The 27,765-nt window shown below is 37.6% G+C and overlaps 3 protein-coding genes across 4 annotated transcripts; 1 reads left to right on the top strand and 2 right to left on the bottom strand.

Annotated features, from left to right (window-relative positions):
* Nucleotides 1-6,048: 6,048 nt before the first annotated feature.
* On the top strand, nt 6,049-7,064 carry LOC106426408 (peroxisomal membrane protein 11A-like). The gene has a single exon (XM_048781018.1). It carries the CDS (start codon nt 6,143-6,145, stop codon nt 6,821-6,823), a length of 681 nt encoding a protein of 226 aa, XP_048636975.1. The 5' UTR covers nt 6,049-6,142; the 3' UTR covers nt 6,824-7,064.
* Nucleotides 7,065-7,128: 64 nt separating this feature from the next.
* Nucleotides 7,129-10,440, bottom strand: LOC106368136 (deSI-like protein At4g17486). Of its 2 annotated transcripts, none has more exons than XM_013808033.3 (5): nt 10,201-10,440; nt 8,401-8,460; nt 8,011-8,268; nt 7,640-7,927; nt 7,129-7,548 (listed from the first exon to the last, which is right to left on the bottom strand). In XM_013808033.3, exons 3-5 carry the CDS (start codon nt 8,219-8,221, stop codon nt 7,292-7,294), a joined length of 756 nt encoding a protein of 251 aa, XP_013663487.1. In that variant the 5' UTR covers nt 8,222-8,268; nt 8,401-8,460; nt 10,201-10,440; the 3' UTR covers nt 7,129-7,291. The 2 variants fall into 2 exon arrangements, with proteins under 2 accessions (XP_013663487.1, XP_048636974.1); XM_048781017.1 differs by lacking the exon at nt 10,201-10,440 and adding an exon at nt 9,340-9,404.
* Nucleotides 10,441-23,619: 13,179 nt separating this feature from the next.
* On the bottom strand, nt 23,620-27,322 carry LOC125608584. The gene is made up of 5 exons (XM_048778999.1): nt 25,240-27,322; nt 24,643-25,165; nt 24,459-24,558; nt 24,002-24,377; nt 23,620-23,921 (listed from the first exon to the last, which is right to left on the bottom strand). The coding sequence occupies exons 1-5, from the start codon at nt 27,320-27,322 to the stop codon at nt 23,620-23,622; spliced, it is 3,384 nt and encodes a 1,127-aa protein (XP_048634956.1).
* Between the last annotated feature and the right edge of the window lie 443 nt (nt 27,323-27,765).

Here is a 27,765-nt window from a genome sequence, read left to right as displayed (position 1 = left end):
CCCACGGTTCTCTGACCGTCCAGGACAGTCCCGAGCAAAGTGGCCCATCTTGCCACAACGGGTGCATGCTCCCTTTGCCTTCCAGCACTCTCCTCCGTGATGCCTTCCGCATGAAGGACACTCTGGCCTATCACTTGAGGCCTTGCCCCCTTCGGCTGTGTCCCTCTTTCTCTTCCGGTCGCTTCCGGATCCACTAGAAGCCGTGTGGCCCCTAGACTTCAGCTTGGCCTCTTCGGCCAAGTTAGTCTCCACCATAGCCATGCGTTCCACCAGTTCAGACACTGTCTGGAAGTGACCAACGGAGCAATAGGTTCGAAGTTCGACCCTTAGGCCTCGAACAAACATACGTATATGTACCGTCTCCTCCTCCAGCTCCTTACCCACATATCATCTGAGCCGGTTGAACTTCTCTTCGTACTCACGTACTGACATGCGTCCCTGAGTCAAGTCTTGGAACTGAGACTCCAGACGGTCCCAAGCTTCAGCTAGAAAGTATTTGTGGTTGAACTCCACTTCGAAATCTGAGAACCGCTCAATTGTCCCATTGGTGCGTTTGTCCAGAGCTAACCACCAGTTATGTGCGTCACCTTCCAGGAAGTGAACCGCAATGTCCTTCTTGTACTCCTCTGGGCAACGAGTTGAGCTAAAATTCCGAGCCAATCTGCTCCTCCACTCGTCTGCCTCAATGGGATCAGAACTACCAGCAAACTGCTTCGTACCCAGCTTGGAGATGTGAGCTAGCAGGCTCAAGTAATCCACTCTCCTAACTGGACGAGCTGGTGGATCGATCTCCATTACATCAGCTTCGACCGTAGCTCGGTCTTTGACTGTCCTGGCAGCTGTTCGAGCTACTTGTGCAGCTGCACGAGCTACACCAGCTGCTGTCCTAGCTGTCCTAGCTGCTCTCTGAGTTGCTTGAGCTGTGCCTGAGCTGGGGTGATTTGGCCAACCGATGAGCTCACTAAAGGGGTAAATGCCTGCGTGAAAGCCAACATCTGAGTGCCCATGGCCTTAACCACGTCCATCACCTTGCGCGTAGATGGCTCGGCCATCTCCTCCGCCCCATCTCCAGGTCCGGTCTCATCTCCTGCATGGGAGGAATCACCTTCCTCCTCACGTCCCACTTCTTTTTGCTCGCGCAGGTTATCAACCTGAACCTCAGTAGGCAGGAACGTCGCTAAGGGTTCTCCGGTCTCCTCATTAACCAGCCCCGTCTGGGTTGGTAACACTTAAGTGGGGTTGGTCCCATCTCCTACGACCGGTCCAGAACCACCAGCCGCTTCCGGGACTTAGTCCGCTTAGTTCCCTTACGCAAAAACACTTAGTGTTAGTCCAAACGTATAAACCTCATCTCATGGTCAGAACTAAGCAAAACAACATCAACCCAAACACAACAACCCGTGAGACTCAACGGCCGGACGTGTGGTGAACACATAACCCAAACCAATCCTAGAATCAAGCATGCTCTGATGCCAACTTGTAAGACCCGATCCCGGCTCTTAAGCCCAAACTGATCCGCGGCCTTAACCATTCAATCTAAGTCCGAGTAATCTGATTTCTAAGTCTTATCTTTCTAAGTTCAATTCAAATGAGGTTTAAGACAATCAGTCAAACAAGAACATAAGAGGCAAATCAATTGTATAAATATAAACTGAGATCCATACATCATCCTTAGGTTCGTCCTAATAAGTCATACACACTTAATCTAACATAAGTTCACAAGTTACACAATAGGCTATCAATACTTCACATCTATCTACAATAACCCATTCAGCACACATCTTCCCATGGCCTGAGACTTCACGTTGCTTTTCCCTTACCACGGTCCATGTCCGATCCTGAAACCACACAAGACACATTACACACTCATAAGGCCGATATCCTAACATCAAGTCTACATAAGCATGGTTCGGTTACTTAGAATCTATAACCTGTCCAAAACCAACATACTCAAATAAATTCCCAAAAACTAATTAAAATTCCTGATAATCCCTGATAAATCCCAACTCAGAGATTCCCATTAACAGATTTCCACTCAACACACTAGAATATCCAAATCCGACCAAGAACAGTCCGGCTAAAGGCCAAGGACTTGGATGCTGAACCGGCCAAGGCCTTGGTTCAGTGTTCCCTGTATGAACAGAGCAACAACCACAATAATCTGATAGAACAAGCAATTCTAAAGATATAGAGAGAGTAGATGTAGGCCCATAGCAAACCGGCCACAAGCCCGATCGGATCATCAGCCGACTAGGGCCGATCGCTTGCCGTCCACACCACTAACATTAGGCGTTCTCTCCCCATGCGCCATCTCCTTCTCCTTGTCCCTCTCTGTCTGGTATCCATCTCTTCAGGCCTTGCTTCCCACGATCCGGTCTCTCCTGGAACAACCAAGCCTCTCCCCGGTTTACTCCTTGGATCGTCGGTTCTCTCTTTTCCTTTTGGGGTTTGTCTCTCACTATTTTGGCAAAGGTTCCTCTCAAGAATTCTGTGTGTAAATCTGGATCCAGGGCTCTGTATTTATAGAGAGAGGGAGTCGGAACTGCCATGGGCCGAAGGGGTGGGAGTTGTAACCGAAAAGGTGTGTCTCTCTCCCTTGCAACCGTTCGGCAATAACTGCCCCCAACCGGTCCTCAACTGCCTCCAACTGCTCCTGTCCCTTTCGTTCTCTATCCTGATGCCAAGGCCAAGCCCTTTAACTGACCGTCCATGCCGTGGCCTCACCATCTAACCGAACCACCATAACCGCCCTTGTAACCGCCCCAACCGTCCTGGACATGAACACTCGGCCCAGCTGAGTTGAGCTGATTGCTAGCTGGTCCCAGCTTAGTGAGCTAGTCCTTCCAGCTCCACGAGCTGATGCAGACTAACTGAGCTCCCATTGAGCTTCCCTGAGCTGCCCAAACTCGGCCGCTGTCCCGTCCAGCTCCATTAAACCCATTCTTTCTTCACCCTGGTTAAGTCTCAACACTTTGATGCCCTTAACCCTATGTCTGAGCCATGATACGCTTGTCTACCGGTCTAATGACCTGACTGGTGCGTCTCCCCGCACCATGGCGCGTCCCAACGATCCTATCTCGGATCGGGGACATGACAGGGATGACGCTGAGGAGGGGGATTAAGGTGAGGAGGGGGATGAAGCTGATGTGAGGGATGAAGATAAAGAGGGGCATGAATCTGAGGAGGGGGATGAAGCTGAGGATGGGCATGTAGCTGATTATTAAGTCAGCTGCATCGTACTAGTAAATCCGACAAATTTCGCTATCCTTTTCCCGTAATCTCCACACAAAGACGTATTGTTCGATTTTCCATAGGCTTAGAAAACTTTTCAATTGTCGAGTATTAGAGACGTAAAATGGTATAGTATTGTGCACCATAGTTTTCAAAGCTTTATTCGAGAACAAGTAGCACAGCTGAATCTGATGGCTCGACTCACTCCGTAATCATCGAGTATCGACTTCGCAAATTCGTCGTGTGTTTTTTTCTTATTTAAATGCATAACTCTAGACCCTTGAAATGTTGTATATGGGTATCAGATGAAGAAGGTAGAAGAAGAAGGAAGAAGAAGATAAGGTGTCGCAACACAAACCCTAATTAATTTGAGATTGTCTGTAATGTAAATAATGACATGAAATAGTAGCTGATGACATGGTAAATCTGATCTGATGTCATTTTTTTTTTCTTATATGACAAGTAAGACACCAAACAAACACGTAAATCAGCAATCAAGTACAAATGTAAGCAAGTCGCAACGTGAATACTATTTTAATAATTAAACAACAAAAAATTGGGTGCGAAAATAGGCCACCAAACGAAAACGTAAATATTAAGTCAGTTGTATCGTAAAAAAGATCAACCGTCAAATGATGCTATTTTAATAATTAATCTTTTCTAGTAAATCAGACATAATTAGGCGGAGTTACCGTTAATCCATCTCATTACAACTGATTTACGCTGGTTATACGTAAATCATGCGTAACTATCTCCCATAACTAACCCATCAATTTTATAACTCAGCCAGCCGATGATCATTACATGAGCAGGAGAAACAAAACTCATTCGTGTCCAATCTACAACTCATGCAATTTTTCAACAAATCAACCAGCCGATGCATAAATCAATTGTAACTTGTGTTCGTAAGCTCAAAAATCAGCAAGTTTCTGTAAATCAACTGTCACTTAAGGCTTGTTTATGTTCGTAAGTCAGCTTGAGCTCATAAATCAGCCATGTTTTTGTATCAACCATATCGTTGGACTTATTTATATGTGTAAATCAGCCAAGTTGTTTAATCAGTCGAAATGTATATTAACTCAGTTGTCAATACCGTCTTAACGCTTTACGGCTGAGTTCACTAAAACACGTCAACAAATTCCTGTGGTGCCAGATATTTCTGTATGACAACAAACGGCTATTCTATTACTCAAACTTGAGATCGTCCAGATAACCAGACCGGAATAGAATAACCAATGAAATAAAGATTGTTGTAAAATGATTGTGCAGTCCTAGCTAAAGAATCTGAAATTCCATTCAGCGCTCTTGTGATATGAGAGATCTTGAAATCCGGATATGCATCGTCTTTCTCACTTCCAATTTTGTTGCAAAACTCAACCATGCTTGAGAGTCATGTATCATCGCAATCAAATCCTTGCAATTTGTTCCAAAGCTCTTACATGTCGAAAACTGAAGCATGCTCTCCATATCCCATTTCTGAATGTAAAGCGGTCTCTCGGCAACTTAAATTCCATGTCCCCAACAGCTGAGTTTTCCCAAACCTATCCTTCCAAACCCAAACGCAACCACTAAACCATGCTTGACATTCATTTTCCCAATATCAGACTACCTCCAGTTGTTCCTTATCTATCCCCCTAAAACGTTTACATTCAGAGCCTTTTAGATATGCCATATTATCCAAAGATAATGATCCATATCTAATTTTGGTTCAGCAATGTTATTCTTTCTCTAGAACAGATAATCCATTTGGCGTATATGCTTGATAACGGGAAGATGTTAGGGTTAGTTGGTGTTGCAGATAGAGACCATACTTGTAAAGCTGGGGCGCATTTGAAGATGGCATGAGTAACAGTTTCTTATGGTTCCCCACATCTAGGGCAATAATTATCGCATCAAATATGTCGACGTGTCAGATTTCTTGTTACTGCTACATCTCATGTTACCAATTGCCACATAAGATGACATATCTTCAGTCATGTTGTTCAAATCAACATGAATGCTATGGTGGGAACCCAAGGATCCTCTCAAACATTGACTGCATATCTACATCCCATTCTTTTGATTGACTGTTGATTAGATCGCTGGCTGGCATTTTTGTATTCAACATTGGGGCAAAAGGTTAAGTCGGCTTGAGTGCTATGGTGGGAACCCAAGGATCCTCCCAAACATTGACTGCATATCTATAATGGATTTTTCGTCTAGTCCCCAAAAGCAATAAATTCCTTACAACTGAAATACTAGTCCACATATACGATGGGTTGTTTATTGAGCATAAACGCAAATTTCATGTGCATTAACAAGTGATTTTGTAGTTGAGTTATTTGTCAGAACATAATTTTTTATATACATCTGGTAATATTGCTTAATTTGTGTGTTGTTTAAGAAAAGTTTTCTTAAAAAAAGACTTGTGTTCGTAAGTCAGCTGTTAGCTCAAAAATTAGCAAGGTTTATGTAAATCATCCATCACTTAAGGCTTGTTTATGTTCGTAAGTTAGCCTATAGTTCATAAATCAGCCATGTTCTTGTAACTCAAACCGTATTGTTGGATTTATTTATACGTATAAATCAGTCATGTTGTTCAAATCTACCGCAATATATATTAACTCAATCGTCTAACCGTTGTAACGCTTTACAACTGAGTTCATTAATACATATCAGCATTTTTTTTGTTTGGCGCCAAAATTTCTTTTCTGATATTTATTAACAAGTAGTGACATTTTTGTAGTTAAAAAAAAAAGAAATTATATACTTTTGGTAATATTACTTAATTTGTGTGCTGTTTAAGTAAAATTTTCTTTAAAAAAACGACTTGGGTTCCACATTTGCCGGGCACGCTAACCAATAATTCAGCCTTGGGATCCTTTCACATCAATCATCCCCTTCTTCTTCGCTTTGCCAAAACCTCGTCCCCATGGATCCTAAAAACAGAGATTTCCTAAACCACCTCGAAACATACCTGGCCAAAAGAGACGGCGTAGACAAGCTCCTGAAGATCTCTCGTTACACAACCAAGATCATCCTCGCATCATCCCTTCTCCCAGAATCGGGCTCCCTAACTCACCGCCTCAAGAGCTTTGAATCAAGCGTCGGAGTCAGCCGCAAAGCCTTCCGTCTCGGAAAATTCGTACAAGACATCAACGCCCTCAGAGCCTCGCCACGTGACTCGAGCCGCGACCTCCTCCTTCTGGTAATCGCGTACGGGGGCGAAGGGTTGTACTACTTCGTCGAGCAGTTCATCTGGTTAGCGAAATCGGGATTGATCGATGCGAAACACGCGAAATGGTTGCAGAAGATCAGCGCATGGGCGGAGCTCGTGGGGTATGTCGGGAGCGTTTCGTTGAAGATTAGGGATTTGAGGAAGATCAAGGACGAGATTGAGATGTCTAATGGAGGAGAAGAGGAGAAGATGAAGAAGCTTAAGGAGAAGAAGACATTGAAAGTGTTGTCCATCTTGCAAGATCTTGCTGATGGGTTGATGACGATCGCAGATCTTAGGGATGGTAAGGGAGTGTTATCAGCTCCGAGTGTGATTTCTTCAGCAGGTTTGTTCTCAGCCATTATCAGTACTCACAAGAACTGGGTTTCTTGTTGATCATTCGTTTCCGTAATCCATATACTCAATAAATAGTTTCATTTTTTGGTTCTTGTCTGCTTTATTACATCACTGATGTTTTGTTTCAGTGTTCCTCTCAAATTCAATGTTTATCAGATATATAAACAGAGTTGAAGAAATACATGATTTAAATCAGTAAAGATGAAATAATTCCAAGCTTTGGAAGCAATAAAAACATGCTTTTAACTCTTGTTCTTGAATAAAGGTTTCATTTTTTTTTCTTGTCTGCTTATTACAACACTGATGTTTTGATACAATGTCTCTTTCAAATTCAAGTAGAAATGGGTTCTCAACTAAGACAGCCAGTTTAGATATATAAACAGAGTTGAGGCAATCAATACATGGAAAGATGAAATGGTTCCCAGCTTTGGAAGCGATACAAACAGATTGAAGAATTGTTAAAAGTAACATTTTTTCGAACACCATTACAAAGACAAATGTGGTCGTCTACATTTCTTTTAAGGAACTGCTGTTAGATTTTGATCGTTTTAGTTGAAATGGAGGTAAGCAGCCTCTGAGAGGTGACTGTAGGAATAAGGATGACGTCGAAAGCTGTTTTTGTCTCATGGAGATGGAAGACAAGCAACTGAATGAGCTCGTAAGACTTCTCTTTTCGTTTTCTTCTTCGGGAATTTGCTCGTCTGGATCATGGCAAACCGCTGTAATCTTGAGTGACTCGGGAAGTATGCAACTACACACAGAACCTGCAGGAAAAGCAGAGTTTGTGTTCAAGACAAATCAATCATCTAACAGAGTTCTTCAAACGATTTGCAAATGCAGCGGACCTCTGTTTACCTATTTCCGCAAGCCGGTTCACCCATTTCGGGATCTTCTTGCCTGTAAGCTTGTAGCAAGCGTCCTGGCAGAAGTGGTTGCAGTTCTTAACGATCAAGTGATACATGTTCCCATAGTAACTGCAAGCCATGTTCTCCATGAACTCTCTAACTTGTCCCGGGTTTAAGTTCGTGGTTCCAATGAATATCGACTTCTTAAATTTGAAGCCTGGGCATTGCCTTGGTTCAACCTCAAAAACACCACTGTTTGCATAATCATGTGCACCGAAAGCATATTCTACTCCATGAACTGTGCATTCAACATCAAATCTTCAGAGTTAGCTAGCAGTAACTATAAGACCACAATATCAACAAGAAAACACAAAAGCTTACCTTCTACACCGGAGTGAAATATACCGAGCCCTGCCCAATAGATATATCCATTAATAGGAGTCAAGTCATAAACATTGAGATAGACTGGTGCACGGCCTGGACCATAGTTGTTCAACTTGATTTTCGAAAAGAAGCAAAACCGCGCAACTGATTTGCTTTTCAGATGAAGCGGTGCAAGAGATTTCCAACGTTTCTTTGGCTCAGTTTTCATCTTTTCCCCTCACCCTGACCGAAACTCTAGCAGCGACTCTGACCAACCTGCTCATTGAGCAATTCATGTTCAGATATTAGACTCAATAACTGAGTCATATTAAGACAGAAAAGGGGACACAAAACTGAAGTAGAAAACATTTTGATTAATCAGACAAAACTTTTAGTGAAAATGGTTACCTCTCTTCTGCTTAGGCTCTGCCTCTCCCTTCAACATTGGATGCCTCAGTAGAGGTTATCCTGTACGTATGCATCAATCAATGAAATTTTCTGAAAGGTGCACAAGCAAAGAGCTCTGTGCCACAATTCTGTTTTTAACAGAACTTAAGAGACTGATATTAAAAAAAAACAGAACTTTTTTTATAATCTTTGCTAGTTGGCTGAAACACAACAACAGCTCATTTAAAAGTCAACACAGATCTCTTTTGGCCGGCTCAAATCAGTTATACAAGACTTGAGTATAAATATAATAATAGAGCATGCACCTTTAAAATTTAAATAAACAAGACTGTGGTCACATCTTTCCATCTTAATATAAACATGACTGGGTCATTCTGAAGATACGTTTTGTAATACTAGAAAGATTTGGTAGCCTAGAAAAAGTGTTGTTAAACCCTTCAAGTCCAAATTTTCCATGCTACTTTCCAAATATGCAAGATCAAAGAGGAAAAGTGAGCAAAGATGAGTGGTATAATATAAAGCCGCGCTCTTAAAGAGTTGCTATCATGTCAGTACTTGCAATCATGAAGACGAAAGATGTTGGTGGTTTTGCATTAAATTAAGGAGAATAGACAGGAGAAGATGATACAGATAGATTTAGTAAAGGGCTTAGGAGACACGTCAAACTTTCGACAACTCATTCCAACTAACTTTTAACTTACTAACAAAAGAAAACTCAAATGACTCCAATTAAGATGAACAGTTGTATATCATGAAACTTATACTTAAAACAGTAATAGCTCAATATAATTCTCAATCTTAATTCATACACTTTCTCTATCCGCATAAGATCTAATCAAAACTACAACACTAAGTTTGAAACTGCATTCATTCCCCAAAAAAGCAAATCTTGAAAAGTGTAGTATTAATCTTGAAAAGTTATTTCAAAACAAAACTGACCCATTTTGCACTGTCAATTTAGAAATAGATGTACTGTCTTTGCTAGGGTTTAGTGTTCCCGATCTGTAGGAAAAACAGAGCTTTAAGGAGAGCAAAGAAATACTAAGCTCTTGCTCAGAGGCGTGCCTATAGTGTTAGCAAAAAGGCATTAGCCTTAGGCCCCCACATAATTTACAAAAATTAGGACCCTAATTTTTTAAGAAAATCTTTAAAAATTGTTTAAACTTATGTTTTCTACTTAACTCAAAACCAAAAATTACAAAAGAATAGTTTTTTGTTAAGATTATATAAAAGAAAATAACCTTTTATTTGCTCAAGTTCAAGTTTTTTAGTTAATTTTGTTTTCTCAAATTTGTTTCTACCAAAAAATTGTATTTCTATTTAAAATAATTTATTTGTTAAATTTAGTGGTGTGAATGTTGATGGTCAGCATACTTTATCCTATTTTAACATATATAAATTAGAATGCTTTTTGTTTTTTTTTTCCTTATAATTTGAACATATCTAAAAAAAAGAAAAAGAAAATGCTTTATAAAAAATGAAAAGTGAAATCATTTAAATACCATAATCATTTTAATGTTATTTTATTTTATTTTTCTATAGTATTTTATATTATATTACAATATAATTCATATTTTGATTATAAATAATTTTTATAGTGAAAATCTAATGCTAAGTCATCGTATTTGCCTCGGGTCCTTGAGAGGATTGGCACGGCACTGCTCTTGCTACTATTCCGAGAAGGAGAAGGCGCTATGAATTTTGAGAAAATCAAAACCGGAACATTTACATTAACCAGATAATGTATTGGCGGAAAAGAATATATAAGAGAGAAAAATTTCTGGAGAATGTAAAACTTACCAGAGAAAACCATTAGGCGCAACGGTGCAGAGAAGTGAGACTCGGCACTAACTGTGTGAACCACCTCAGACCGAATGTTTTCTTTTTCTTTCTTAAAACGGAGACTTAAATTTGTGTGTTTCAATTTTTTTTCTTTATTTTTTTAAGAATCACAAGTAGAAGATGATAACGAGGGAGGAGAAAAACCAAGGGTGAATATTGAGGTTGGATGATGATTTTAATGTATCGAGCTTGGAAAAGGTCTTTCAGAATAAACATCATCTTATTTGCTAACTGTTAATAGGACACCTAGCGGTAACAAAAAAACTTGACATGCGGCCATATGTGATGCGATAATTATTGTCAAAGATGTGGAAGCTGATGAAATTATTATTCATGCTATTTTCGAATGTCCATCAATTTTACAGACATAATCTTTATCAGCAACATCATTTAGCCCGAATATTTTTCGGCCCGAGCATCTACGCTAAAATAATTTATATTCAATGAAGTACCAGAATTTTACAGAAATCCTTATCCCTAAATAATCTAGTATATCAACGAAAGCTCGGAAAGATAAGATATTTAGGGGCGTAGATAAAAATCCTCTGGAACTAGTCAAATATGCAGAAAGCAAATGTCAAGTTTAGTTTAATGCAAATGAAACGATGCATTCATTTCCACAAGAACATTTTAATGAAGAACCACAAGCCTTAAACTTGGGTAACATCTGTATGGTGGATGGCTCTTAGATCTCTACAGCTCAATTAGGGTTTGGATGGACAGCATGGGGAAGATTTAACTTATGGAGATGTGAAACTTAAGACTTCGATAGGCTGCTTTACATACATAATTAGAAGCAACGATGGGCTATGGAGAGTATGATCCAACATTCGACAAGTCAGAACTTTTGGACTGTAAAAAATTGATCACAAGGATAAAAGAGCCTCATGCATGGCCAAGTTTTGAAACAGAACTGGATGCGATTAAAAATCTCCAGCTATGCTTTTCGGCTTTCAATATCTCTTATACTCCGTGAGCGCAAAAAGGAATTTTTGATTCTTTAGCTAAAACTGCAAGGTCTTTTCATGGAAATTCTACTTTATTGGTTGTTCTATTCATGTCTGGTTATCTAGATCACCTCAAGTTTAAGTAATAAAATAACCTTTCGTTGTTAAAAAAACTATTTTTCAATCAAAAAATCATTTTGGTTACTTACTTTAGAGTAAATTCAGGATAGAATACAATATGTGGAGTTATTCCATCAATTGCAACATAAGTTACAATGCTTTTTGTCAAATTTGACGGTTAATTAGAAGACTTCTTTAACGGTCTTCTAATTCGAGGTTAAAATTCACTTAATTTAATTTTTCTGCTAAAATTTTAATTTTCCGCTTAATTCGCGTAATGTCTTTTGAGAAAGCTGCTTGGGAAGTCTTGTGAGAATGCTGCTCGTGAAGTCTGGCGAGAAGTCTGCTATATAGTCTTCAGATTTGAAAAAAAAATGCATATCTCAAAATGTTAAAAATGATTACAACCAAAGAAAGTTTTTTATTTAAATAACACTTTAAACTTAAATAAGAAACAATTAACATAAAGAAAGATATCTTACTTTTTTGAAAGAAATATAGACCAAAAATACAATTTTAAGCTAAAATAATAAGAAAATAATCACATTAAGTTAAATCTATAATTTTATTTAAATTTAGCATACAAAAAGACAAAAAAAAATAATTTCTGAAAATAAAATCTTACCAAGTTTTTTTTTGTTTCCATAACCGAATTTTCCAGAAGAATGAAATTTGAAGTCTTCTGGAAAAGTTTGCTAATAAAGTCTGAAGTCCGATATTGTCCTTAGATCTGAAAAACCTTCATATTCCAAACGTTAAAATGTCTTTAAAACATAGAAAACTTCAAAAATAAATATTTTTAGCTTAAGTATTAAATAAAACAATCACATTAGGTTGAATCTATAGCTTTTTGAATCTAAAATATAAAAACACAAAATACATATCCAAAATTTATAGATCTACCTTTCAAAAAGTGGATGGTGAAAACCATTAAATATAAAACCTACAAAAACAAGATAAAGTTGTATGAAACACATGAGATGAAAATATGAAAAATTGATATAAAATTCGGTGTCTTCAAGTTTAAAGAGATTAGAGAGAGGTTAGAGAGTTTTACTATGAGAAACTTTACACTTTTGTTTCAGCCATTTGAGAGGAAGAGAGAGAGAATATGTAAATATTTTTTTATAGAAGGAGACAAAATTCCAATTAGGTAAAATATTTTCGTTTCACAAGAGTTTTGTGGGAAATCTTCTAACATAAGATGCACTAGAAAAGTTTTCTAAACCCTAAATTTACTATTCGTTTCAGAAGAGTCACTAAGAAAATTTCTCCAAAATCTTGACTTCTAGAGAAGTCTTCTGAAACTGGTTGCTAACGAAGTATGAAGTTTAACTTAGATATGAAAAACCAGTATATCCAAAAACGTTATTATGGCTTCAAAATAGAGAAAGTCTCGAAAACAATTATGTTTAAATAATAAATAAAACACTCCCATTAGGTTAAATCTATAACTTTTTTTCGAATCTAACATTTAAAATAGATAAAATACATATCCAAATTAATAGATTTACTTTTAAAAGAGTGAAAGACGAAAATCATGAAATGAAAAACCTGCAAAATAAGATAAATTAGTGAGAAAGACATGAGACACAAATGAGAAATATATATGAAGTTTGATGTTTTCAAGTTCAAAGAAATTAGAGAGAGATTTGAAAGTTTTATAGAGTGACAAACATTACATTTTTGTTACCGCCATTTAAGAGGAAGAGTAAAAATATATAATTTTTATTTATATAAAGAAACAAAAAATCTAATTAAGTTAAATATATTTGGTTCGAAAGATTTCTTGGGAAGCCTTCTAAACCCTATTTGTCCAAGAAGTTTTGTAATGCATCATACGTAAAACCAAATAACTAACCAAGTACCGACAAACACTTCATTAAACATAAGATCAACTTTTAAAATGTTTAATATATACAAAACTAAACACATATATTTCAAATATTTATTTTTATAAAAAAAATAAGGATTCGAAAATCTAACCCTAAAATACAAACAATATTTTAACATATGTTATCAAACCCTAAACCAAGGAAAATCATGACTTACAACCTATATTTACTCATCGATATATTGTTGTTTACCGTATTGTTGGTACCATTATTCATCTTTACCTTCACTAAAAATATATTTTCACAAATACCTTCATAATTAAAGAAGCAAAAGACTTTTATACCATTTTTTTATATAAATACATAAATAATTATTTAATTAAAAAATAATAAACAATACTTTTTTATAGTTTTCAAATTATACGCTTTTAAATTTGAACTTTTTATAAATATTTTTTGTACAATTTTTTTTTTGATATTCTTCAAAAAAAATTTTGAAATTCTTTTTATAAATTATTTTTAACTATTTATTTTTATATATATATATATATATATATATATATATATTAGAATCATAAACTCTACATTCCAAAACCCTACCATACTCCTCAACTCTAAACCTAAATCTAGATTACTCTAAACTCGAGTGTTATAATTGTTTTTTACCTCTTTAAAAACGAGGGTAAAAGTTGTTAAGATAAACATGAAAATGGTATTAGGAACGTGGTAGTTTAGGCAATTTTTCCTAAATTTTTATCATCTAATATTGTTTATCATTTCAATTTATTTTCCATCAAAATATTTTTTATATTATTTTTTAGATTAAATACATGAGAAGACTTCTAGAGAAGACTTCACTAACCTCAAAAAATTCTTAGAATTATAATCGTAAAAATGATTACTTTTGCATTTGACCGAATTTAGGATATATTTTTGCATTTAAAATCAAAGATCATTTTCGGCAAATTCCCCTAATAAAAATCACATTCCAAATTGATCGTATTACATTGATAATAATACATATCTAATAAAATAAACAATATAAAGAATAATCTTCAAAGTTCAACCTTATTTCATTTTATATGTTCATTAAAATATCATTATCAGAAAATGCATCAAAATTGAATAACAAAAATGTTTAACAGCATTTAAAATTGCTAAATTAAATAGCGTAAAATTTAATGTATTTTAGAAGAAAGATTAAAAATCTTTAATCTAATAGTCCCTCCGTTTTTCAATATAAGTCGTTTTAGAAAAAAAAATTTGTTCCAAATTATATGTCGTTTTCGGTTTTTTTAAGTAATATTTATTAATAATTAATGTTGTCTGACCAATGATAATATATCTTCTATTTTTCTATTGGTTGAATTGTGGTTAGGTAAATAATTAATAATGTTTTTGTTTCGAAAATATAAAAAATTAATGATTTTTTTAATCTATGTGCATAGCTTTAAAACGACTTATATTAAAAACGGAGGGAGTAATAAATGTATTTGAAAAACTGATGAAATACATAATTAGAAACCACCAGACTTTTTAATAATTTTAATTCTTTCAAATTCAATTGAATTTTAACACCGCCTAGACTTCTACTATTGTTCCAAATCGAACACAATAGTCGTAGTCTCGCAGACCAAAAAGTGAAACGCCAATCTCAAACATCATTCCGTCTAACTGATGATCGGTCGACAATCAACTATAAAACATTCGATTCTTTTTTTTGTCGACAAAACATTTGAATATACTTTGGCATTTGTTATAACTGTCGAGTACTGTTAATAATTAAATTAATTTTAGTTTTTTCTTTTGTTTTCTATCATCCAAATAAATTTTATTTAATTACGCAGTAAGTCTGATTTTGTTCACATCAATTGCGATCACTTCAGATTGGTGTATATCCGTTGACAAATAAAAAGCATCACATAAGTTGCGATCACCTAAGATTGGTGTATATACACGTTGACAAATAAAAAGGTTAGTGTATATCCGTTTTTTTTTAATCATCAACAAACGGACTCAATTAAGACTCTGCAAACCACACTGTTAATTCAAAATCCATGTGAACGACGAAAAACGGTTGTTTCCTCGCACTGCATGTCAGATTGTCCGCTCTTATATTATACGTTTTTGATATATGGATGATCTCCGAGTGATTAAAACTTTCCTTCAAATGTTGAATATTTTCTAGGTAAGTTGCAAATGCAGGCCATTCTGCTGGTTCCGAAACCATCTTTACCAATTGAGAACAATCTGTGGCAAACGTCACATGAAACTGTCTTAAATTCTTCATACTTTCTATTGCCCAGATAAGAGCTTCCAGCTCTGAATGAAGAGGAGAGAGACTGGCTCTCGTATTCCTTGCTCCCATCAGCCCGTCGAAACCTTCTAAAGTACTGTACAACCCATTCCCTGAGAAAGGATAATTGTCTTTCCAAGATCCATACGTAAATCACCATCGACCCGAAATGTTAGCTAAAATATCTGAGTTTCCTTTCCTGTATTGGGTTACCCGTTGTGAAAGAGTTGTTTGAGCCTCTATCCAAATCCTTGATTCAGTTTTTGTGAATTGCAGGATATCTCTGGGATCAGTATTGATATTGCTGAAAACCATATTATTTCGATCTTTCCAAATGTACCATAGAATCCAAGCAAACTGATGACTAGCCTCTGTCGGGGACACCCTCTAAAACAGATGCTCCATATTCACAAAAATCGATTGTGTAGGAAAAACAGTTATTTTCGATGGAATTTGTGATAGAGCTCAAACTTGGACTGCCGGGGGGGGGGGGCATTCAAAGAATACGTGATTTATTGATTCTACTTCTGCGCCACATCGTGAACATTGTGTATCCCATTGAATCCCTCTATCCCGAAGATTGTCCTTTACTGAGATATATCATGATACTATTTGCCACAAAAAATGTTTAATTTTAGGTGGACACTTTATTTTCCAACAAAAGGCCTTAAGAGTAGTCACATCTGTATCGTAAATCGGAAGCGTCTTCTCTAAATCTGGGTACACTCTCTCCACATGAGAACCAGATTTAACCGTATATTTCTAATTTTTGGGGAAGTGCCAACCGTCTCTATCGATGGTATTATGATGACTCAAAGGTATACTTTTTATAATTTTGTGCATCCTCCGAGACCACCAAATCCCGAATCACTTGAGAGTTCCATTTATGTGAAGTGGTATTGATGAGAGAGTCCACTGTAAGATGAGGATTAAGAATTTGTTGATTACTATTTGCTGGTCTCGGGCGAGTGGTTGGGATCTAGGGGTGATTCCATACTGAAATGTATGATCATGTTCCCACCCGTTTAATTAGTCCTTTGCTAAACAGAGATCTAGCTGATATTATAATTCGCCAGCCATAAGATGGTGAGTACGATCTAATAGGCTCCATGGGTGATGCATTCCTGAAATACCATCATTTGAAAATTCAAGAAAATAATGAATGTGGTTTCTCTATTAAACGCCAGAGTTGTTTTCCTAACATTTCCGTGTTAAAGTCTGTCAAATCCTTAAACCTCAGACCTCCATCATCCTTGTCCTGTACAATTTATCCCAAAATTGCCAATGCATGCCTCTACTATTTCTTCCTGAACTCCACCAAAATCTTGCCACCGCACTTTTCAATTTTTTCTCACCGATTTTGGTATCCGGTAACAAGACATGACATGGTTTGAAAAGCCGTAACCACCAATTTTATAATTACCTCTTTTCCTCCCTTCATGAAAAATTTAAAAGTCCATCCAAATAATCCTATTATGTTTGGGTCTTTGACCCTCCCATACCCTCTGGCATTCCCAAATATGTTCCCATGCCTCCCATATTTTGTATCCCTAGTATGTCCTTTAGTTCCTGTCTAGTGGATTCCTCCACTTTATGCCCAAACTGCAGAGAAGATTTTTGGAAATTTATCAGCTGACAAGAAACTACCTCGTAATCCTTTAAAATTTTGAAGATTTTTTGACACTCTTCATTTTGTGCCTTACAGAAAAAGACTATCGTCCGCGAAAAGAATATGAGAAATTGACGGGCATGCCCTTGCAACCTTTAGGCATGTTAGTTGCTTCGCCATTTCCGCTTTCTTAATATTCGCTATTAAAGCTTCCGTACACATGATGAATAAATAAGGAGAAAGTGGGTCACTCTGGTGTAGTCCTCTTTGTGGCATATGAGTCCCCTTAGATGACCGTTCAATAAGACTTTGTACTGTACCGAAGATATACATTCCACCATCAATTTAATCCATTTAGTATCAAAACCCATCTTCTTGAGCAGTGCTTGAATAAAGGCCCACTCCATCCTATCATACGCTTTACTCATATCCGTCTTAATTGCCATAAATTTGCTCTGGCAAGATTTATTGGTTCTCAATCCATGGAACAATTCTTGAGCAATAAGAAAGTATCTGATATCTAACGTCCTGGTACAAAAGCCGATTGAATTTCCTAAATAAGAGAAGGAAGACATCCTTTGAGTAGCTGACATAGAACCTTGGAAATGATTTTGTATCCTACATTGCAATGACTTGTATCGACTTCAGCTCAGTCATTCTTGTATGTCTTTCTGTTTTTGGGATCAAACAAATGTTGGTAATGTTTAGCCTAGCATTCAGTTTCCCTGTTTGTAAAAAAATATTTACCAAATCTAAAACTTCTTTTTTAATGATGGACCAAGAGTGTTGGAAAAATAATGCTGTCATCCCATCTGGTCCCGGTGCTTTCTCTGGATGCATTATAAAAAGGGCAATCCTAACCTCATTGTCTGTCGCAGGTCTAAGCAACCATTGATTCATTTGATGGGAATGCTTGATTGTATCTCATCCAGGAAACCTTCAAAATCTGATGGTGAGGTGGAGCTAAATAAGTTATTAAAATAATTCACTGCAACTTTCTCGACACATGTTTCCTCTATTATCCATTGTCCGTCTTCGTCGTGTAGACCCACTATTCTGTTCCTAGTTCTCCTTTGTTTTGTTAAGGCATGATAAAATTTGGTATTAATGTTCTCTGAAGTATGCCACATATTCTGACTCTTCTGCTGCCAATAATCATCTTCATCTTTATACGCTTTTTGTAATTTCCTTGAAACATCGACTATGTCCTCCTGAGTTTTAGTATCATCTGATTGAAATTCTTCCAAAGCTCTTTGAAGTTCACTAATCTTTTCCTTCCCATATGGAGGGTTATTCTTCCTCCACCTTGCAATTTCGTGTCGGCAGTTAGTTATCTTTGTGAAAAAATCCAAATGGTTGTTCCCACTTGTTTCCTCCCATCATTTACCAATAGAATCCATTAAACCTTCCTGGCCTATCCATCTTTTATCAAACCTAAATTGTCCTCGCCTTTTAGGCATCCTTTCCTCAAGAAACGCTACAATGGGACGGTGGTCAGATCCCACCATTCCAAGGTATTCTGTGTACGAGCAGGGGAATAATGTATGCCAATCTTCATTCCTCAGAGCCTGGTCTAACCGGCATCGTATTGTTACCTGTCCTTTTCCTTTTCCTTTTCCTCTTCTTCCTTGCCAAGACATTTGATTCCCCCGTGCTGGGAATTACAATAACCCACAATTCCTGATCATATTATTAAAAATCAAGAAAGATTCCGCATGTCGAAGGGCACCCCCTTGCTTCTCATGATTCCCCGTGATCTCATTTAAAGCGCCAATAATAAACCATGGCTCAGACATCAAAATTCCGTACCATGTTAACCTTTCCAAAACCTGCTCCTGTAATTTTTGTACTGGTTCTCCATAGACAAAGGTCATGAAAATCTTTTTTCCCAAAATCACTGCTTCCACATCAATCATTTGAATACTCGTGTATAAAATATTGACTTGGTAGTCAATATTGTAATAGAGAGCTAAACCTCAGCTCCTCCCAATTGGGTCCAATGTAATCAACTTGTCATATCCAAAATGAGATTGGAACCCTTGAACGAAATCAAAATCTTTTTTCGTGTCCGATAAAAATAAAATGTCCGGCTTATGCTTATACCATATTTCCCTAAGGTAAATGATGGTCCATTGGCTACACATACCTCTACAATTCCAGCTGAGGACTCTCATAAAATCAGATCTATGATTTTAACTTCAACTGTTAACTTCGGTATGATTTCAATTCCAACTTTTAACTTCGGTATGATTAAAGCTTTTGAAAAATTCGAATCATTAACCATATACCTCGGCATCTGGTACCATGCTACCACCGCCACCAGCCCAATTCCGGAGACAAATATCAGAACATTTTGTTCCTAACATGCCTCTTTTCTCACTTAATTTACCATCATGCAAACTCCATAAACGTGTCATATCCCTTCCTTCCCGAACAAGAATTAAGCCCATGTTGTTGCACCCAACTTTTGTATATATGTTCCATATTGTCTTACCAATTTCCACAGCAAAAATAAACCATATTATTTGCTTGAGACTTCTATACATAATTTCTTTTCGAAAACCACGTAAAAGGAACTCTCCAAAACTGTGCATGATGAAAAGTTGTTGACCTGATGAATGATACTTTATACAAAGCCATAAGTGATGCTACCTTCCACAATTGGCATTCCTAACAATACCACAATATTTATTTTCTTTTCTATACCAGTCGTATCTTGCAATTCTTAATGAATCATTCTTCGACAATTAAGAGAATCCAATATCTTCAAAAGGTGTGAAGAATTCATGTTAAGACATTGACCAAAATCTCTCCTCATAATGCCATCTAATACCAATGCCAAATGATGAATGAGTCCCTGTAAAAGCATAATTAACGTCGTCCATAACCACGATAACAAGATTCTTGGTATATACTCTAGTAAAACAGAGTCATGCCGAGACCGTGAGAAACCATAGAAACCATTTTTAATCCACAATAAAGTCTCATATCGAGAGAGATAAGCATACACTAGTAAAAATACACCGTATAGCCACGAAAAGGTCACTAACAAATCGTGGGTACATAAGCCAAAAACCGTGGCTATCTCATTACCAGCCACGATTCTATGTCGAGAAACTACCGTGGCTATAGCTTCGTGACTACGAAAAACCGTGGCTTAGCGTGGCTTATTAGCCACGGTTTCACCACGATTGTTTCGTGGCTTTTATAACCACTGTTCTACCCTGTCTGGAACGTGGCTACGTCTAGCCACGAAGATTACCACTATCTTTTCGTGGGAAATTTTAGCCACGAATTTGCCACTATGTTTTCGTGGGAAATATTAGCCACGAATTTGTCACTATATTTTCGTGGGAAATCTTAGCCACGAATTTGCCACTATGTTTTCGTGGGAAATCTTAGCCACGAATTTTTCTTGTTAGTATCGTGGTTATGTACCCACGGCTTTGTCGTGGCTAAGGTTAACCGTGTTTTTTTTTATAATTCTGGTTCTAATTCAATTTCTATTTGAATTTCTATTTCAATTTCTATTTCAATTTCTATTTCTAATTTTAACCATAAAACACAATTGAAATTAAACATGAAATTATAATCATAAGAAAGTTGGTTTACAAAAGCTAAACATAAGAAGATTAGATATTAAACAAGTGCATTGAGTCTTAAGAACAAAAGGATAGTACATAAGAGATCAAAAGATGCTACACATGCATCTAAAAGCCAAAAGAGAGTTTTAAGATTAGATAGAAAGATGCTAAACATGCCTCTAAGCCTGAGTCGAAGGGTCTTGAGACTGAGTAGAAGGGGGTTGTTGCTGAGGGTTAGCTTGGGGTCGAAGTGATTGGATGAGCTCAGCGATTGCAGCCCTTGTTGCTGCGAAGTCCTCCTTCATTGTTGCCACATCCTCCTTCACAGCACCTACATCAGCCTTCACTGCACTTACATCATCAATCACACTTTGGAAGCTTGTCTCTAGTCCACTCACTCGCAACTCCAGCTCCAAGTTGCGGGCCAGAGAAGCAGGGACTCTTGCAGATGGCGCATGTTCCCTATACTGGGCACTGCCAAGTCCGTAGATATGCCCCCTCTTACCTTTAGCATTCTGAGAGCAAACACAAAGCATATACAGTCAAAAACAACTCCACATATAACAAGATGAGTCTATAGAGGAACCAGACTCAGACAACACCTAATTCCAACTCCACAGACAACAAAACTCCTAATTCCAACTCAACAGACAGCAAAAATCATAATTGCAACTCCAACTCCAAAACACATGACAAGAGTCTGAAAACATACCTTCAGATAAGCTTGGTTTAACAGGATGCGAGAAGGAGCTGAGGTTGCTGATGGACTTTGAGGTGATCCATCACTGTTAGTGTTAGAGACCTGAGTAGCTTCCATCTCAGCTTGAGTTACCAGTTCTTCTGCACGATAGTCCACAAACGTCCCATCCTTTTTCGTGTGTGTCCTCCTGACAAGGTCTGTGTAGGATGGAGGTTCACCAGTCTCCACAGTCTGCCAAAAAAAAGGAAAAAAAAATTATTTAGGCAAAAGTGTAAGAAATAAAGACAAGGGAAATTACCATGTTGTATTCAATTCTTGCAAAACCAACCGGTCCTGCATTGTGCTTGTATACCCCTTTACCCAGAGGATCAGACTTGCGGCTTTTAGCAGCTTTCTTGCTCTTCTTCTTGGCTGGTTCTGTCGCCCAATACTCCATAAGGGTCGTCCAGTCATTCTCATTGATGTACTTTGGCTGCTTGTTTTTCCTCTTCTTGGTGCTAATCCGTTCACCAATCGAAGTCCATGTTTCCTTCTTCCAGAGAGCATAGACCAAGTCATTAAACTGTTGCTCCCAGTAGAAATTTTGCTACAAAAGAAAAACAATACAGTTAGTGTAATTTTTTTTTTTTGAAACACAATACAGTTAGTGTTATCAAAGAATAAATTTACAGGTTAATTTAAGTTGGTAAATCACTTACCACAAACGTCTGCCACCATGAATCCCTCCTTTCGTCAGGGACAGACCTCCAACTCTTCCAAGGTCCCATGTAGTATGCTTGCCATGTTGCACGGATGAAAGCATTCACTGATGGGTCAATAGAAAACCTAAAAAGACCACAAACATCAGAGACATCAGAGAGTAGCCTAAACAATCTAATGACAGTTAAACACTAAGAGAGAAAGCTTACCATAACGCTCCATTGATCTTATCAGGATGGAGGTGTGGCTGGGATATCCTAGCAGGAGCATTGAACATGGCATTGAGAGACATTTGCGGATAGCTATTTGAACGGGAGGATGAAGCTTGTCCGGTTGCAGCCACTCCCGTGGCACCAGGAGGCATAGGAGGAGATGTCCCTTGTCCTCTTCTTGAGGCCATCTGCAGTTAACAGAAGAAAAAGTTTAATCAAAAACCCACAGAGACAAAGAGAAATTAAAACAATAAAGACACATAAGAGTGTCCAACAAAATTAAGAGACAGAGACTGAATCAGAGACAACGAACAACTCTATCACAGAAACAAACCTTAATCGCTTAATCGAACAACTCTATCGACAGAGACAAAACCGAAAGAAACTGAAACTCTAAGAAACAGAGACAATTCTAAGACAGAGACAATCGAGAGAAAGCAAAACCCTAAGAAACAAATCGACAGTAACAACAGAAAAAAACTGAAACCCTAAATCAGAAACAAAAACCAAACATGCAACAAGAACATTCAAGTGACAGAGACTGAATCAGAGACGACGACCCTAGATCGAGACGATTCTCGAAGAAGAAATAGAGGGCTACCTTGAGAGTAGAAGGGAACGAAAGACGTCGCGGCTTGGAACGAGAGACGTCGCGGGTTGGAATCAGAGACGACGAGTCTTCGAATCGGAGAGGACACTTGCTTTCGTCGGGGGCGACTCGGGAGAGAGTATATTTTTTTCTAAGTGTTTAGAAGAAAGAGGAAAGGATTAAAACCCTTTCAGCATAGCCACGATCAAACCGTAGTAAACCGTGGCTCGGTTTTAATAATACCCGCGAATTGTAAAACAATTGGAGGCAAAACCAAAAAAATTAGAGCCAAACCGAATGGTTTTGCCAAATTTCGTCATAGCCACGAAAAGCCCACGAAATTACAGTGGCTTTGGTTTAATATCAACCGCGAAATTAAAAACAATTGTGGAGCCAAAACCAAATAAATTGGAGCCAAACCGATTGGATTTATCATAGCCACTGTGTAGCCACGAAAGTTAGCGTGGCCTTGTTTAAATCACTTCGCAAAACACCAAACCTCTAACCCCTAAACTATAACCCCAAAACTCTTACCCATCAACCTCTCCTCCTACAACAACAACATATCTCAACAACATATTCCATAATCTTACAAAAATATTATACAACCTACCAAATTATTTTTCATCCTTACAATATATTTTACAACCTTACAAATTATTTTTCATCCTTACCATATATTTTACAATCTTATAACTTATTTCTCATCCTCACAACTTGTTTTCTTAATACATTCAACCTTACAACATATTTTACATATTTTACACTCTTAGAATATATTTTTGTCTATTCTGAACCATCGTCTGAATCACGGTCTGCTTCTACATCACCATCTGATACATATTCATCGTCCGGAGGATTCACTGGAGTAATATCATAATCGGACACATCATCAACAACATGTGTTTCCACCCGTAACAATGAACTTTCAGCAACCTGATCACGTCTATCATCTTGCCATGCCGTTAAAGCAATTTCGGACGTTTCTCGGATTCCTCGGGGAAAAATTTTGGCACAAGCCCACCAGTCATCGACTGATTGTCGACGTACCCGTGGATAAGGAATAAAACATGCTTGATCACAGTTACCTGTTACAAAATATCATAGTTTCCAATCATGGCTTTTCATCAATATCAAATCTCAAAAAAATAAATTTTTTTTTACTTACCTGGTAATACGAAAGGATCATATTTTGCATATTGTCTTCGTGGTGAGACATCAACAAGACCAAATGGATGTATTCTCATACCGCGATTTTCCGTCGGGTCAAACCACGAACATTTAAAAACCATAACTTTCAAGCCAACATCACCATGATACTCCACCATCATAATCTCTTGTATGAGACCATAGTAGTCTGTCTCATTGGTTCCAGGTACACATACACCATAATGTTGAGTTTTCTTATTTTGACCGTGGTTATGAGTGTGGAAAGTGTATCCACGTGTGTGATATATTGGCCAAGACCTATAACTACGCCTAGGACCTTGTACAAAATCCAACATCCACATAGGAAATGTGTAAAACTGAGTCGCATCATTAATCTGCAATACAATAACATTGTTATAAATAACAAATTTAATTAAATGAGTTCTGGAACTTAATAATACAAAACAATAACTCACATAGTCTTTGCACCACTCAGCGAATTTGGTGTCTTTTGCTTTTTGCATTGCAGCCGGAGTAATATCAGGAACACTTAGAGTCATATATTCTTCAAACATCCTGGACACATTTAAATCTTAATTATGTAACTAAAAATATGAATAAATATGTATTTATATTAAATTTTGTATAATAATGAACTACCTTTCATATGGAGCAAACGTTTCACAGTTGAGCATCATAAATGTCTGGAGAACAGTGTTATCTTCATCATTCAACCAACCAGTTGAGCATTGACCACTGATTCGCCCTTCATGGTAAAACAAGGATGGTATATCCGGATAATTGTATGAAAAGCGAATATCACTCGGACCTTCTGGAATGCTCATGATTTCAGGATGTCCAAAAAAGGTAGAGGAAGCATTTGAAATCTCCTCGTTTATCCATTGTGCAACTATCGAACCAGCGATGTGTGCTTTATTTTTGACCATCTTCTTCAAATGGTACATGTATCTTTCAAATACATACATCCATCTAAAATGGACGGGACCACCTAAGGCTACCTCATCTGGAAGGTGCACAAGAAGATGTTGCATAACATCGAAGAACGATGGAGGAAATATCTTTTCCAAGTTACATAGCTTCACACCGATATTTGCCTTTAAAAGGCCAACATCTGACTCTTTCAAAATCTTCGAAGAGATATCTCGGAAGAAGAGGGCAATATCTGTAAACAAAAAAATAAAATTAATTATAGCATAAATTATAGTAAATTATAAAATGATACAAATGAATAAATACCTCTAATCGCTGTGTGAACATGTTTTGGAAGGAGTTCAGCGAACGCAAATGGATATAGTCGTTCCATTATGACATGACAATCGTGACTTTTCAGTCCATGTAGCTTTAAATTGCTTTCGTCAATACATCGACTAAATTTGGAGGAGTATCCATCGGGAAATTTTATGTCATTTTTCAACCATAGAAGGAATGCTCTTTTTCCCGCATTTGGCAGCCTGAATATTGGGATGGGCATCGTTCCATCCTCTTTCATCTCTAAATCTCGCCTTTTGCATAATGCTGGAAGATCCAATCTGCTTTTGATATTGTCTTTCGTCTTTCCAGGAGCATTTAACACCGTGTTCGTCAGGTTATCGAAGAAGTTTTTCTCAATATGCATGAAATCAAGGCTATGCCGAAGTAGATGATTTTCCCAATACGGTAACTCCCAGAAGATACTCTTTTTTACCCAATTGTGAGTAACTCCATATCCGGATATTTTCTTGGATGGATTATCATGTCCATTCCCTCCACAATCAACAGATTTTGATAACCCTTCTATATTGTTTATCCTTTCACGGAATATTTCTTCTCCGGTCAACCACGGAGGAGGAGGATCTAAAACTGTTTTTCCCCGTCTAAATGCTTGAGTGTTTTTTCTGTAAGGATGATCCGCATCTAAAAATCTTCTGTGGCAATCAAACCAACTATGTTTCCTTCCGTTAGTTAACCAGAATGCACCAGTCTCATCTTGACAATATGGGCAGGACAACCGACCATGAGTCGTCCAACCTGAAAGCATCCCATAAGCTGGAAAATCGCTTATCGTCCACATCAAAACTGCTCGCATTTTGAATATTTCTTTCATTGAGATATCATATGCCTCCACACCATCCTCCCATAACATCTGTAATTCTTCAATCAATGGCTGAAGGTAAATATCTAGGCTTTTTCTTGGATGTTTGGGCCCCGGAACTAGCACCGAAAGGTAAAGGAATTCTCTTTTCATACACATTCCCGGAGGCAAATTGTATGGAGTTACAATAACGGGCCAAAGGGAATGTGCTTCTCCATTCATACCAATCGGATTAAACCCATCTGTTGATAAACATAGATAAATATTCCGGCTTTCAGCAGCAAATCCAGGATATACCTCATTAAAGTGTTTCCACGCTATGGCATCAGATGGGTGATGCATTTCGCCTTCCGGAGTCACATGCTCCTTATGCCACCGCATATTGGAAGCTGTCGCCTCGAGTTGGTACAGACGTTTCAGACGATCTGCAATAGGCAAGTAAAACATTCTCTGCTTTGGCTTGTTTTTTCCTTTTCCATTGTTCGGATAGTAGCGATCTTCTCTACAAAACTTACAACTAACCAAATTCGCATCTTCCTTCCAAAATAGCATACAATTCTTCACGCAAACATCAATCTTATGTAGGGGTAACCCAAGCCCTCGTGTCAGTTTCTTTGTCTCGTAATATGTTGCTGGAGCATTATTCGGCTGCGGAAGCATTTTCTTAAAAACTTCAGAAATCTCATCAACACAAGCTTCCGCCAAATTATAATCCGTCTTCACTTTCATCATCCGAGAAGCAAGAGACAACTGAGTTATTCCGTCTGCACATCCTTCGTAGAGAGGTTGACTGGCTGCTTCAAATGCTTCAAAAACACTATCACGATATGGCTCTGCTACCTCCGTCTCTTCTATAGGTTCCGCTGGTACTTCCGGATTACTCTGGTAGTGATTTTCATGAGCATTCCAAGTAGGATTCTCCCACATTTCTTCTTCGCCCGTTGAATGATTCGCTCCAGAACTCTCACCAACGGTGTAGAATTTTTCTCCATGACTTGTCCAAACGTAGTAATTTCCCTTAAAACCATATAAGAATAGATGTCTTGAAACAACTTTTGCATCTCGTTGCTTCACATTTTTGCATCGAGCACACGGACACAATAACGTTTGCCGCTCTATGTAATCCGCTTGATTACACGCAAATTGAAGAAATGCGTTAATGCCTCCAAGAAACACTTCTGAAACAGAATTACTCTCAGGATCAATCCTTTGATCCATCCATTCCCTTGAATCAAAGTAGAAAGACATAGTTTTGTTTAGAAAATTTGGTTGAAGAACAAAAGTTATTAATGTCTCACGGGAAGTGAATATATTTTACCAAATAGCCACGCTATAGCCACGACATCTTCGTGGCTAGTTAAAAATATCTCTGACACACGAACCTTTCTCTACTTCGAACTGTAAAAGCTAATAGTAGCCACGGTTTAGCCATGATAAAAGCGTGGCTACGTACATTTATTTGCTTTTTGATGTCGGCAGAATAAAACAAAACGTAGCCACGAAAAATATAGTGGTAAATTCGTGGCTATGGCTTGGCCACGCAAATTTCGTTGCTATACCGTGGCTTTTCTAGCCACGAAAACTATATCGTGACTAGTTCGTGGCCAGTTTTCGCGTTTTCCGTGGCTATGTTTCTTTCGTGGCTGTAACGTGGTGTGGTCGTGGTTTTTTGTATACAGCCACGGTTTTGT

Source organism: Brassica napus, chromosome A5 (genome assembly GCF_020379485.1).
Source record: "Brassica napus cultivar Da-Ae chromosome A5, Da-Ae, whole genome shotgun sequence".
Lineage (NCBI taxonomy): Eukaryota > Viridiplantae > Streptophyta > Magnoliopsida > Brassicales > Brassicaceae > Brassica > Brassica napus.
Note: the sequence above shows the minus strand (reverse complement) of the source record. Positions and strands in the feature narration are given on the sequence as shown.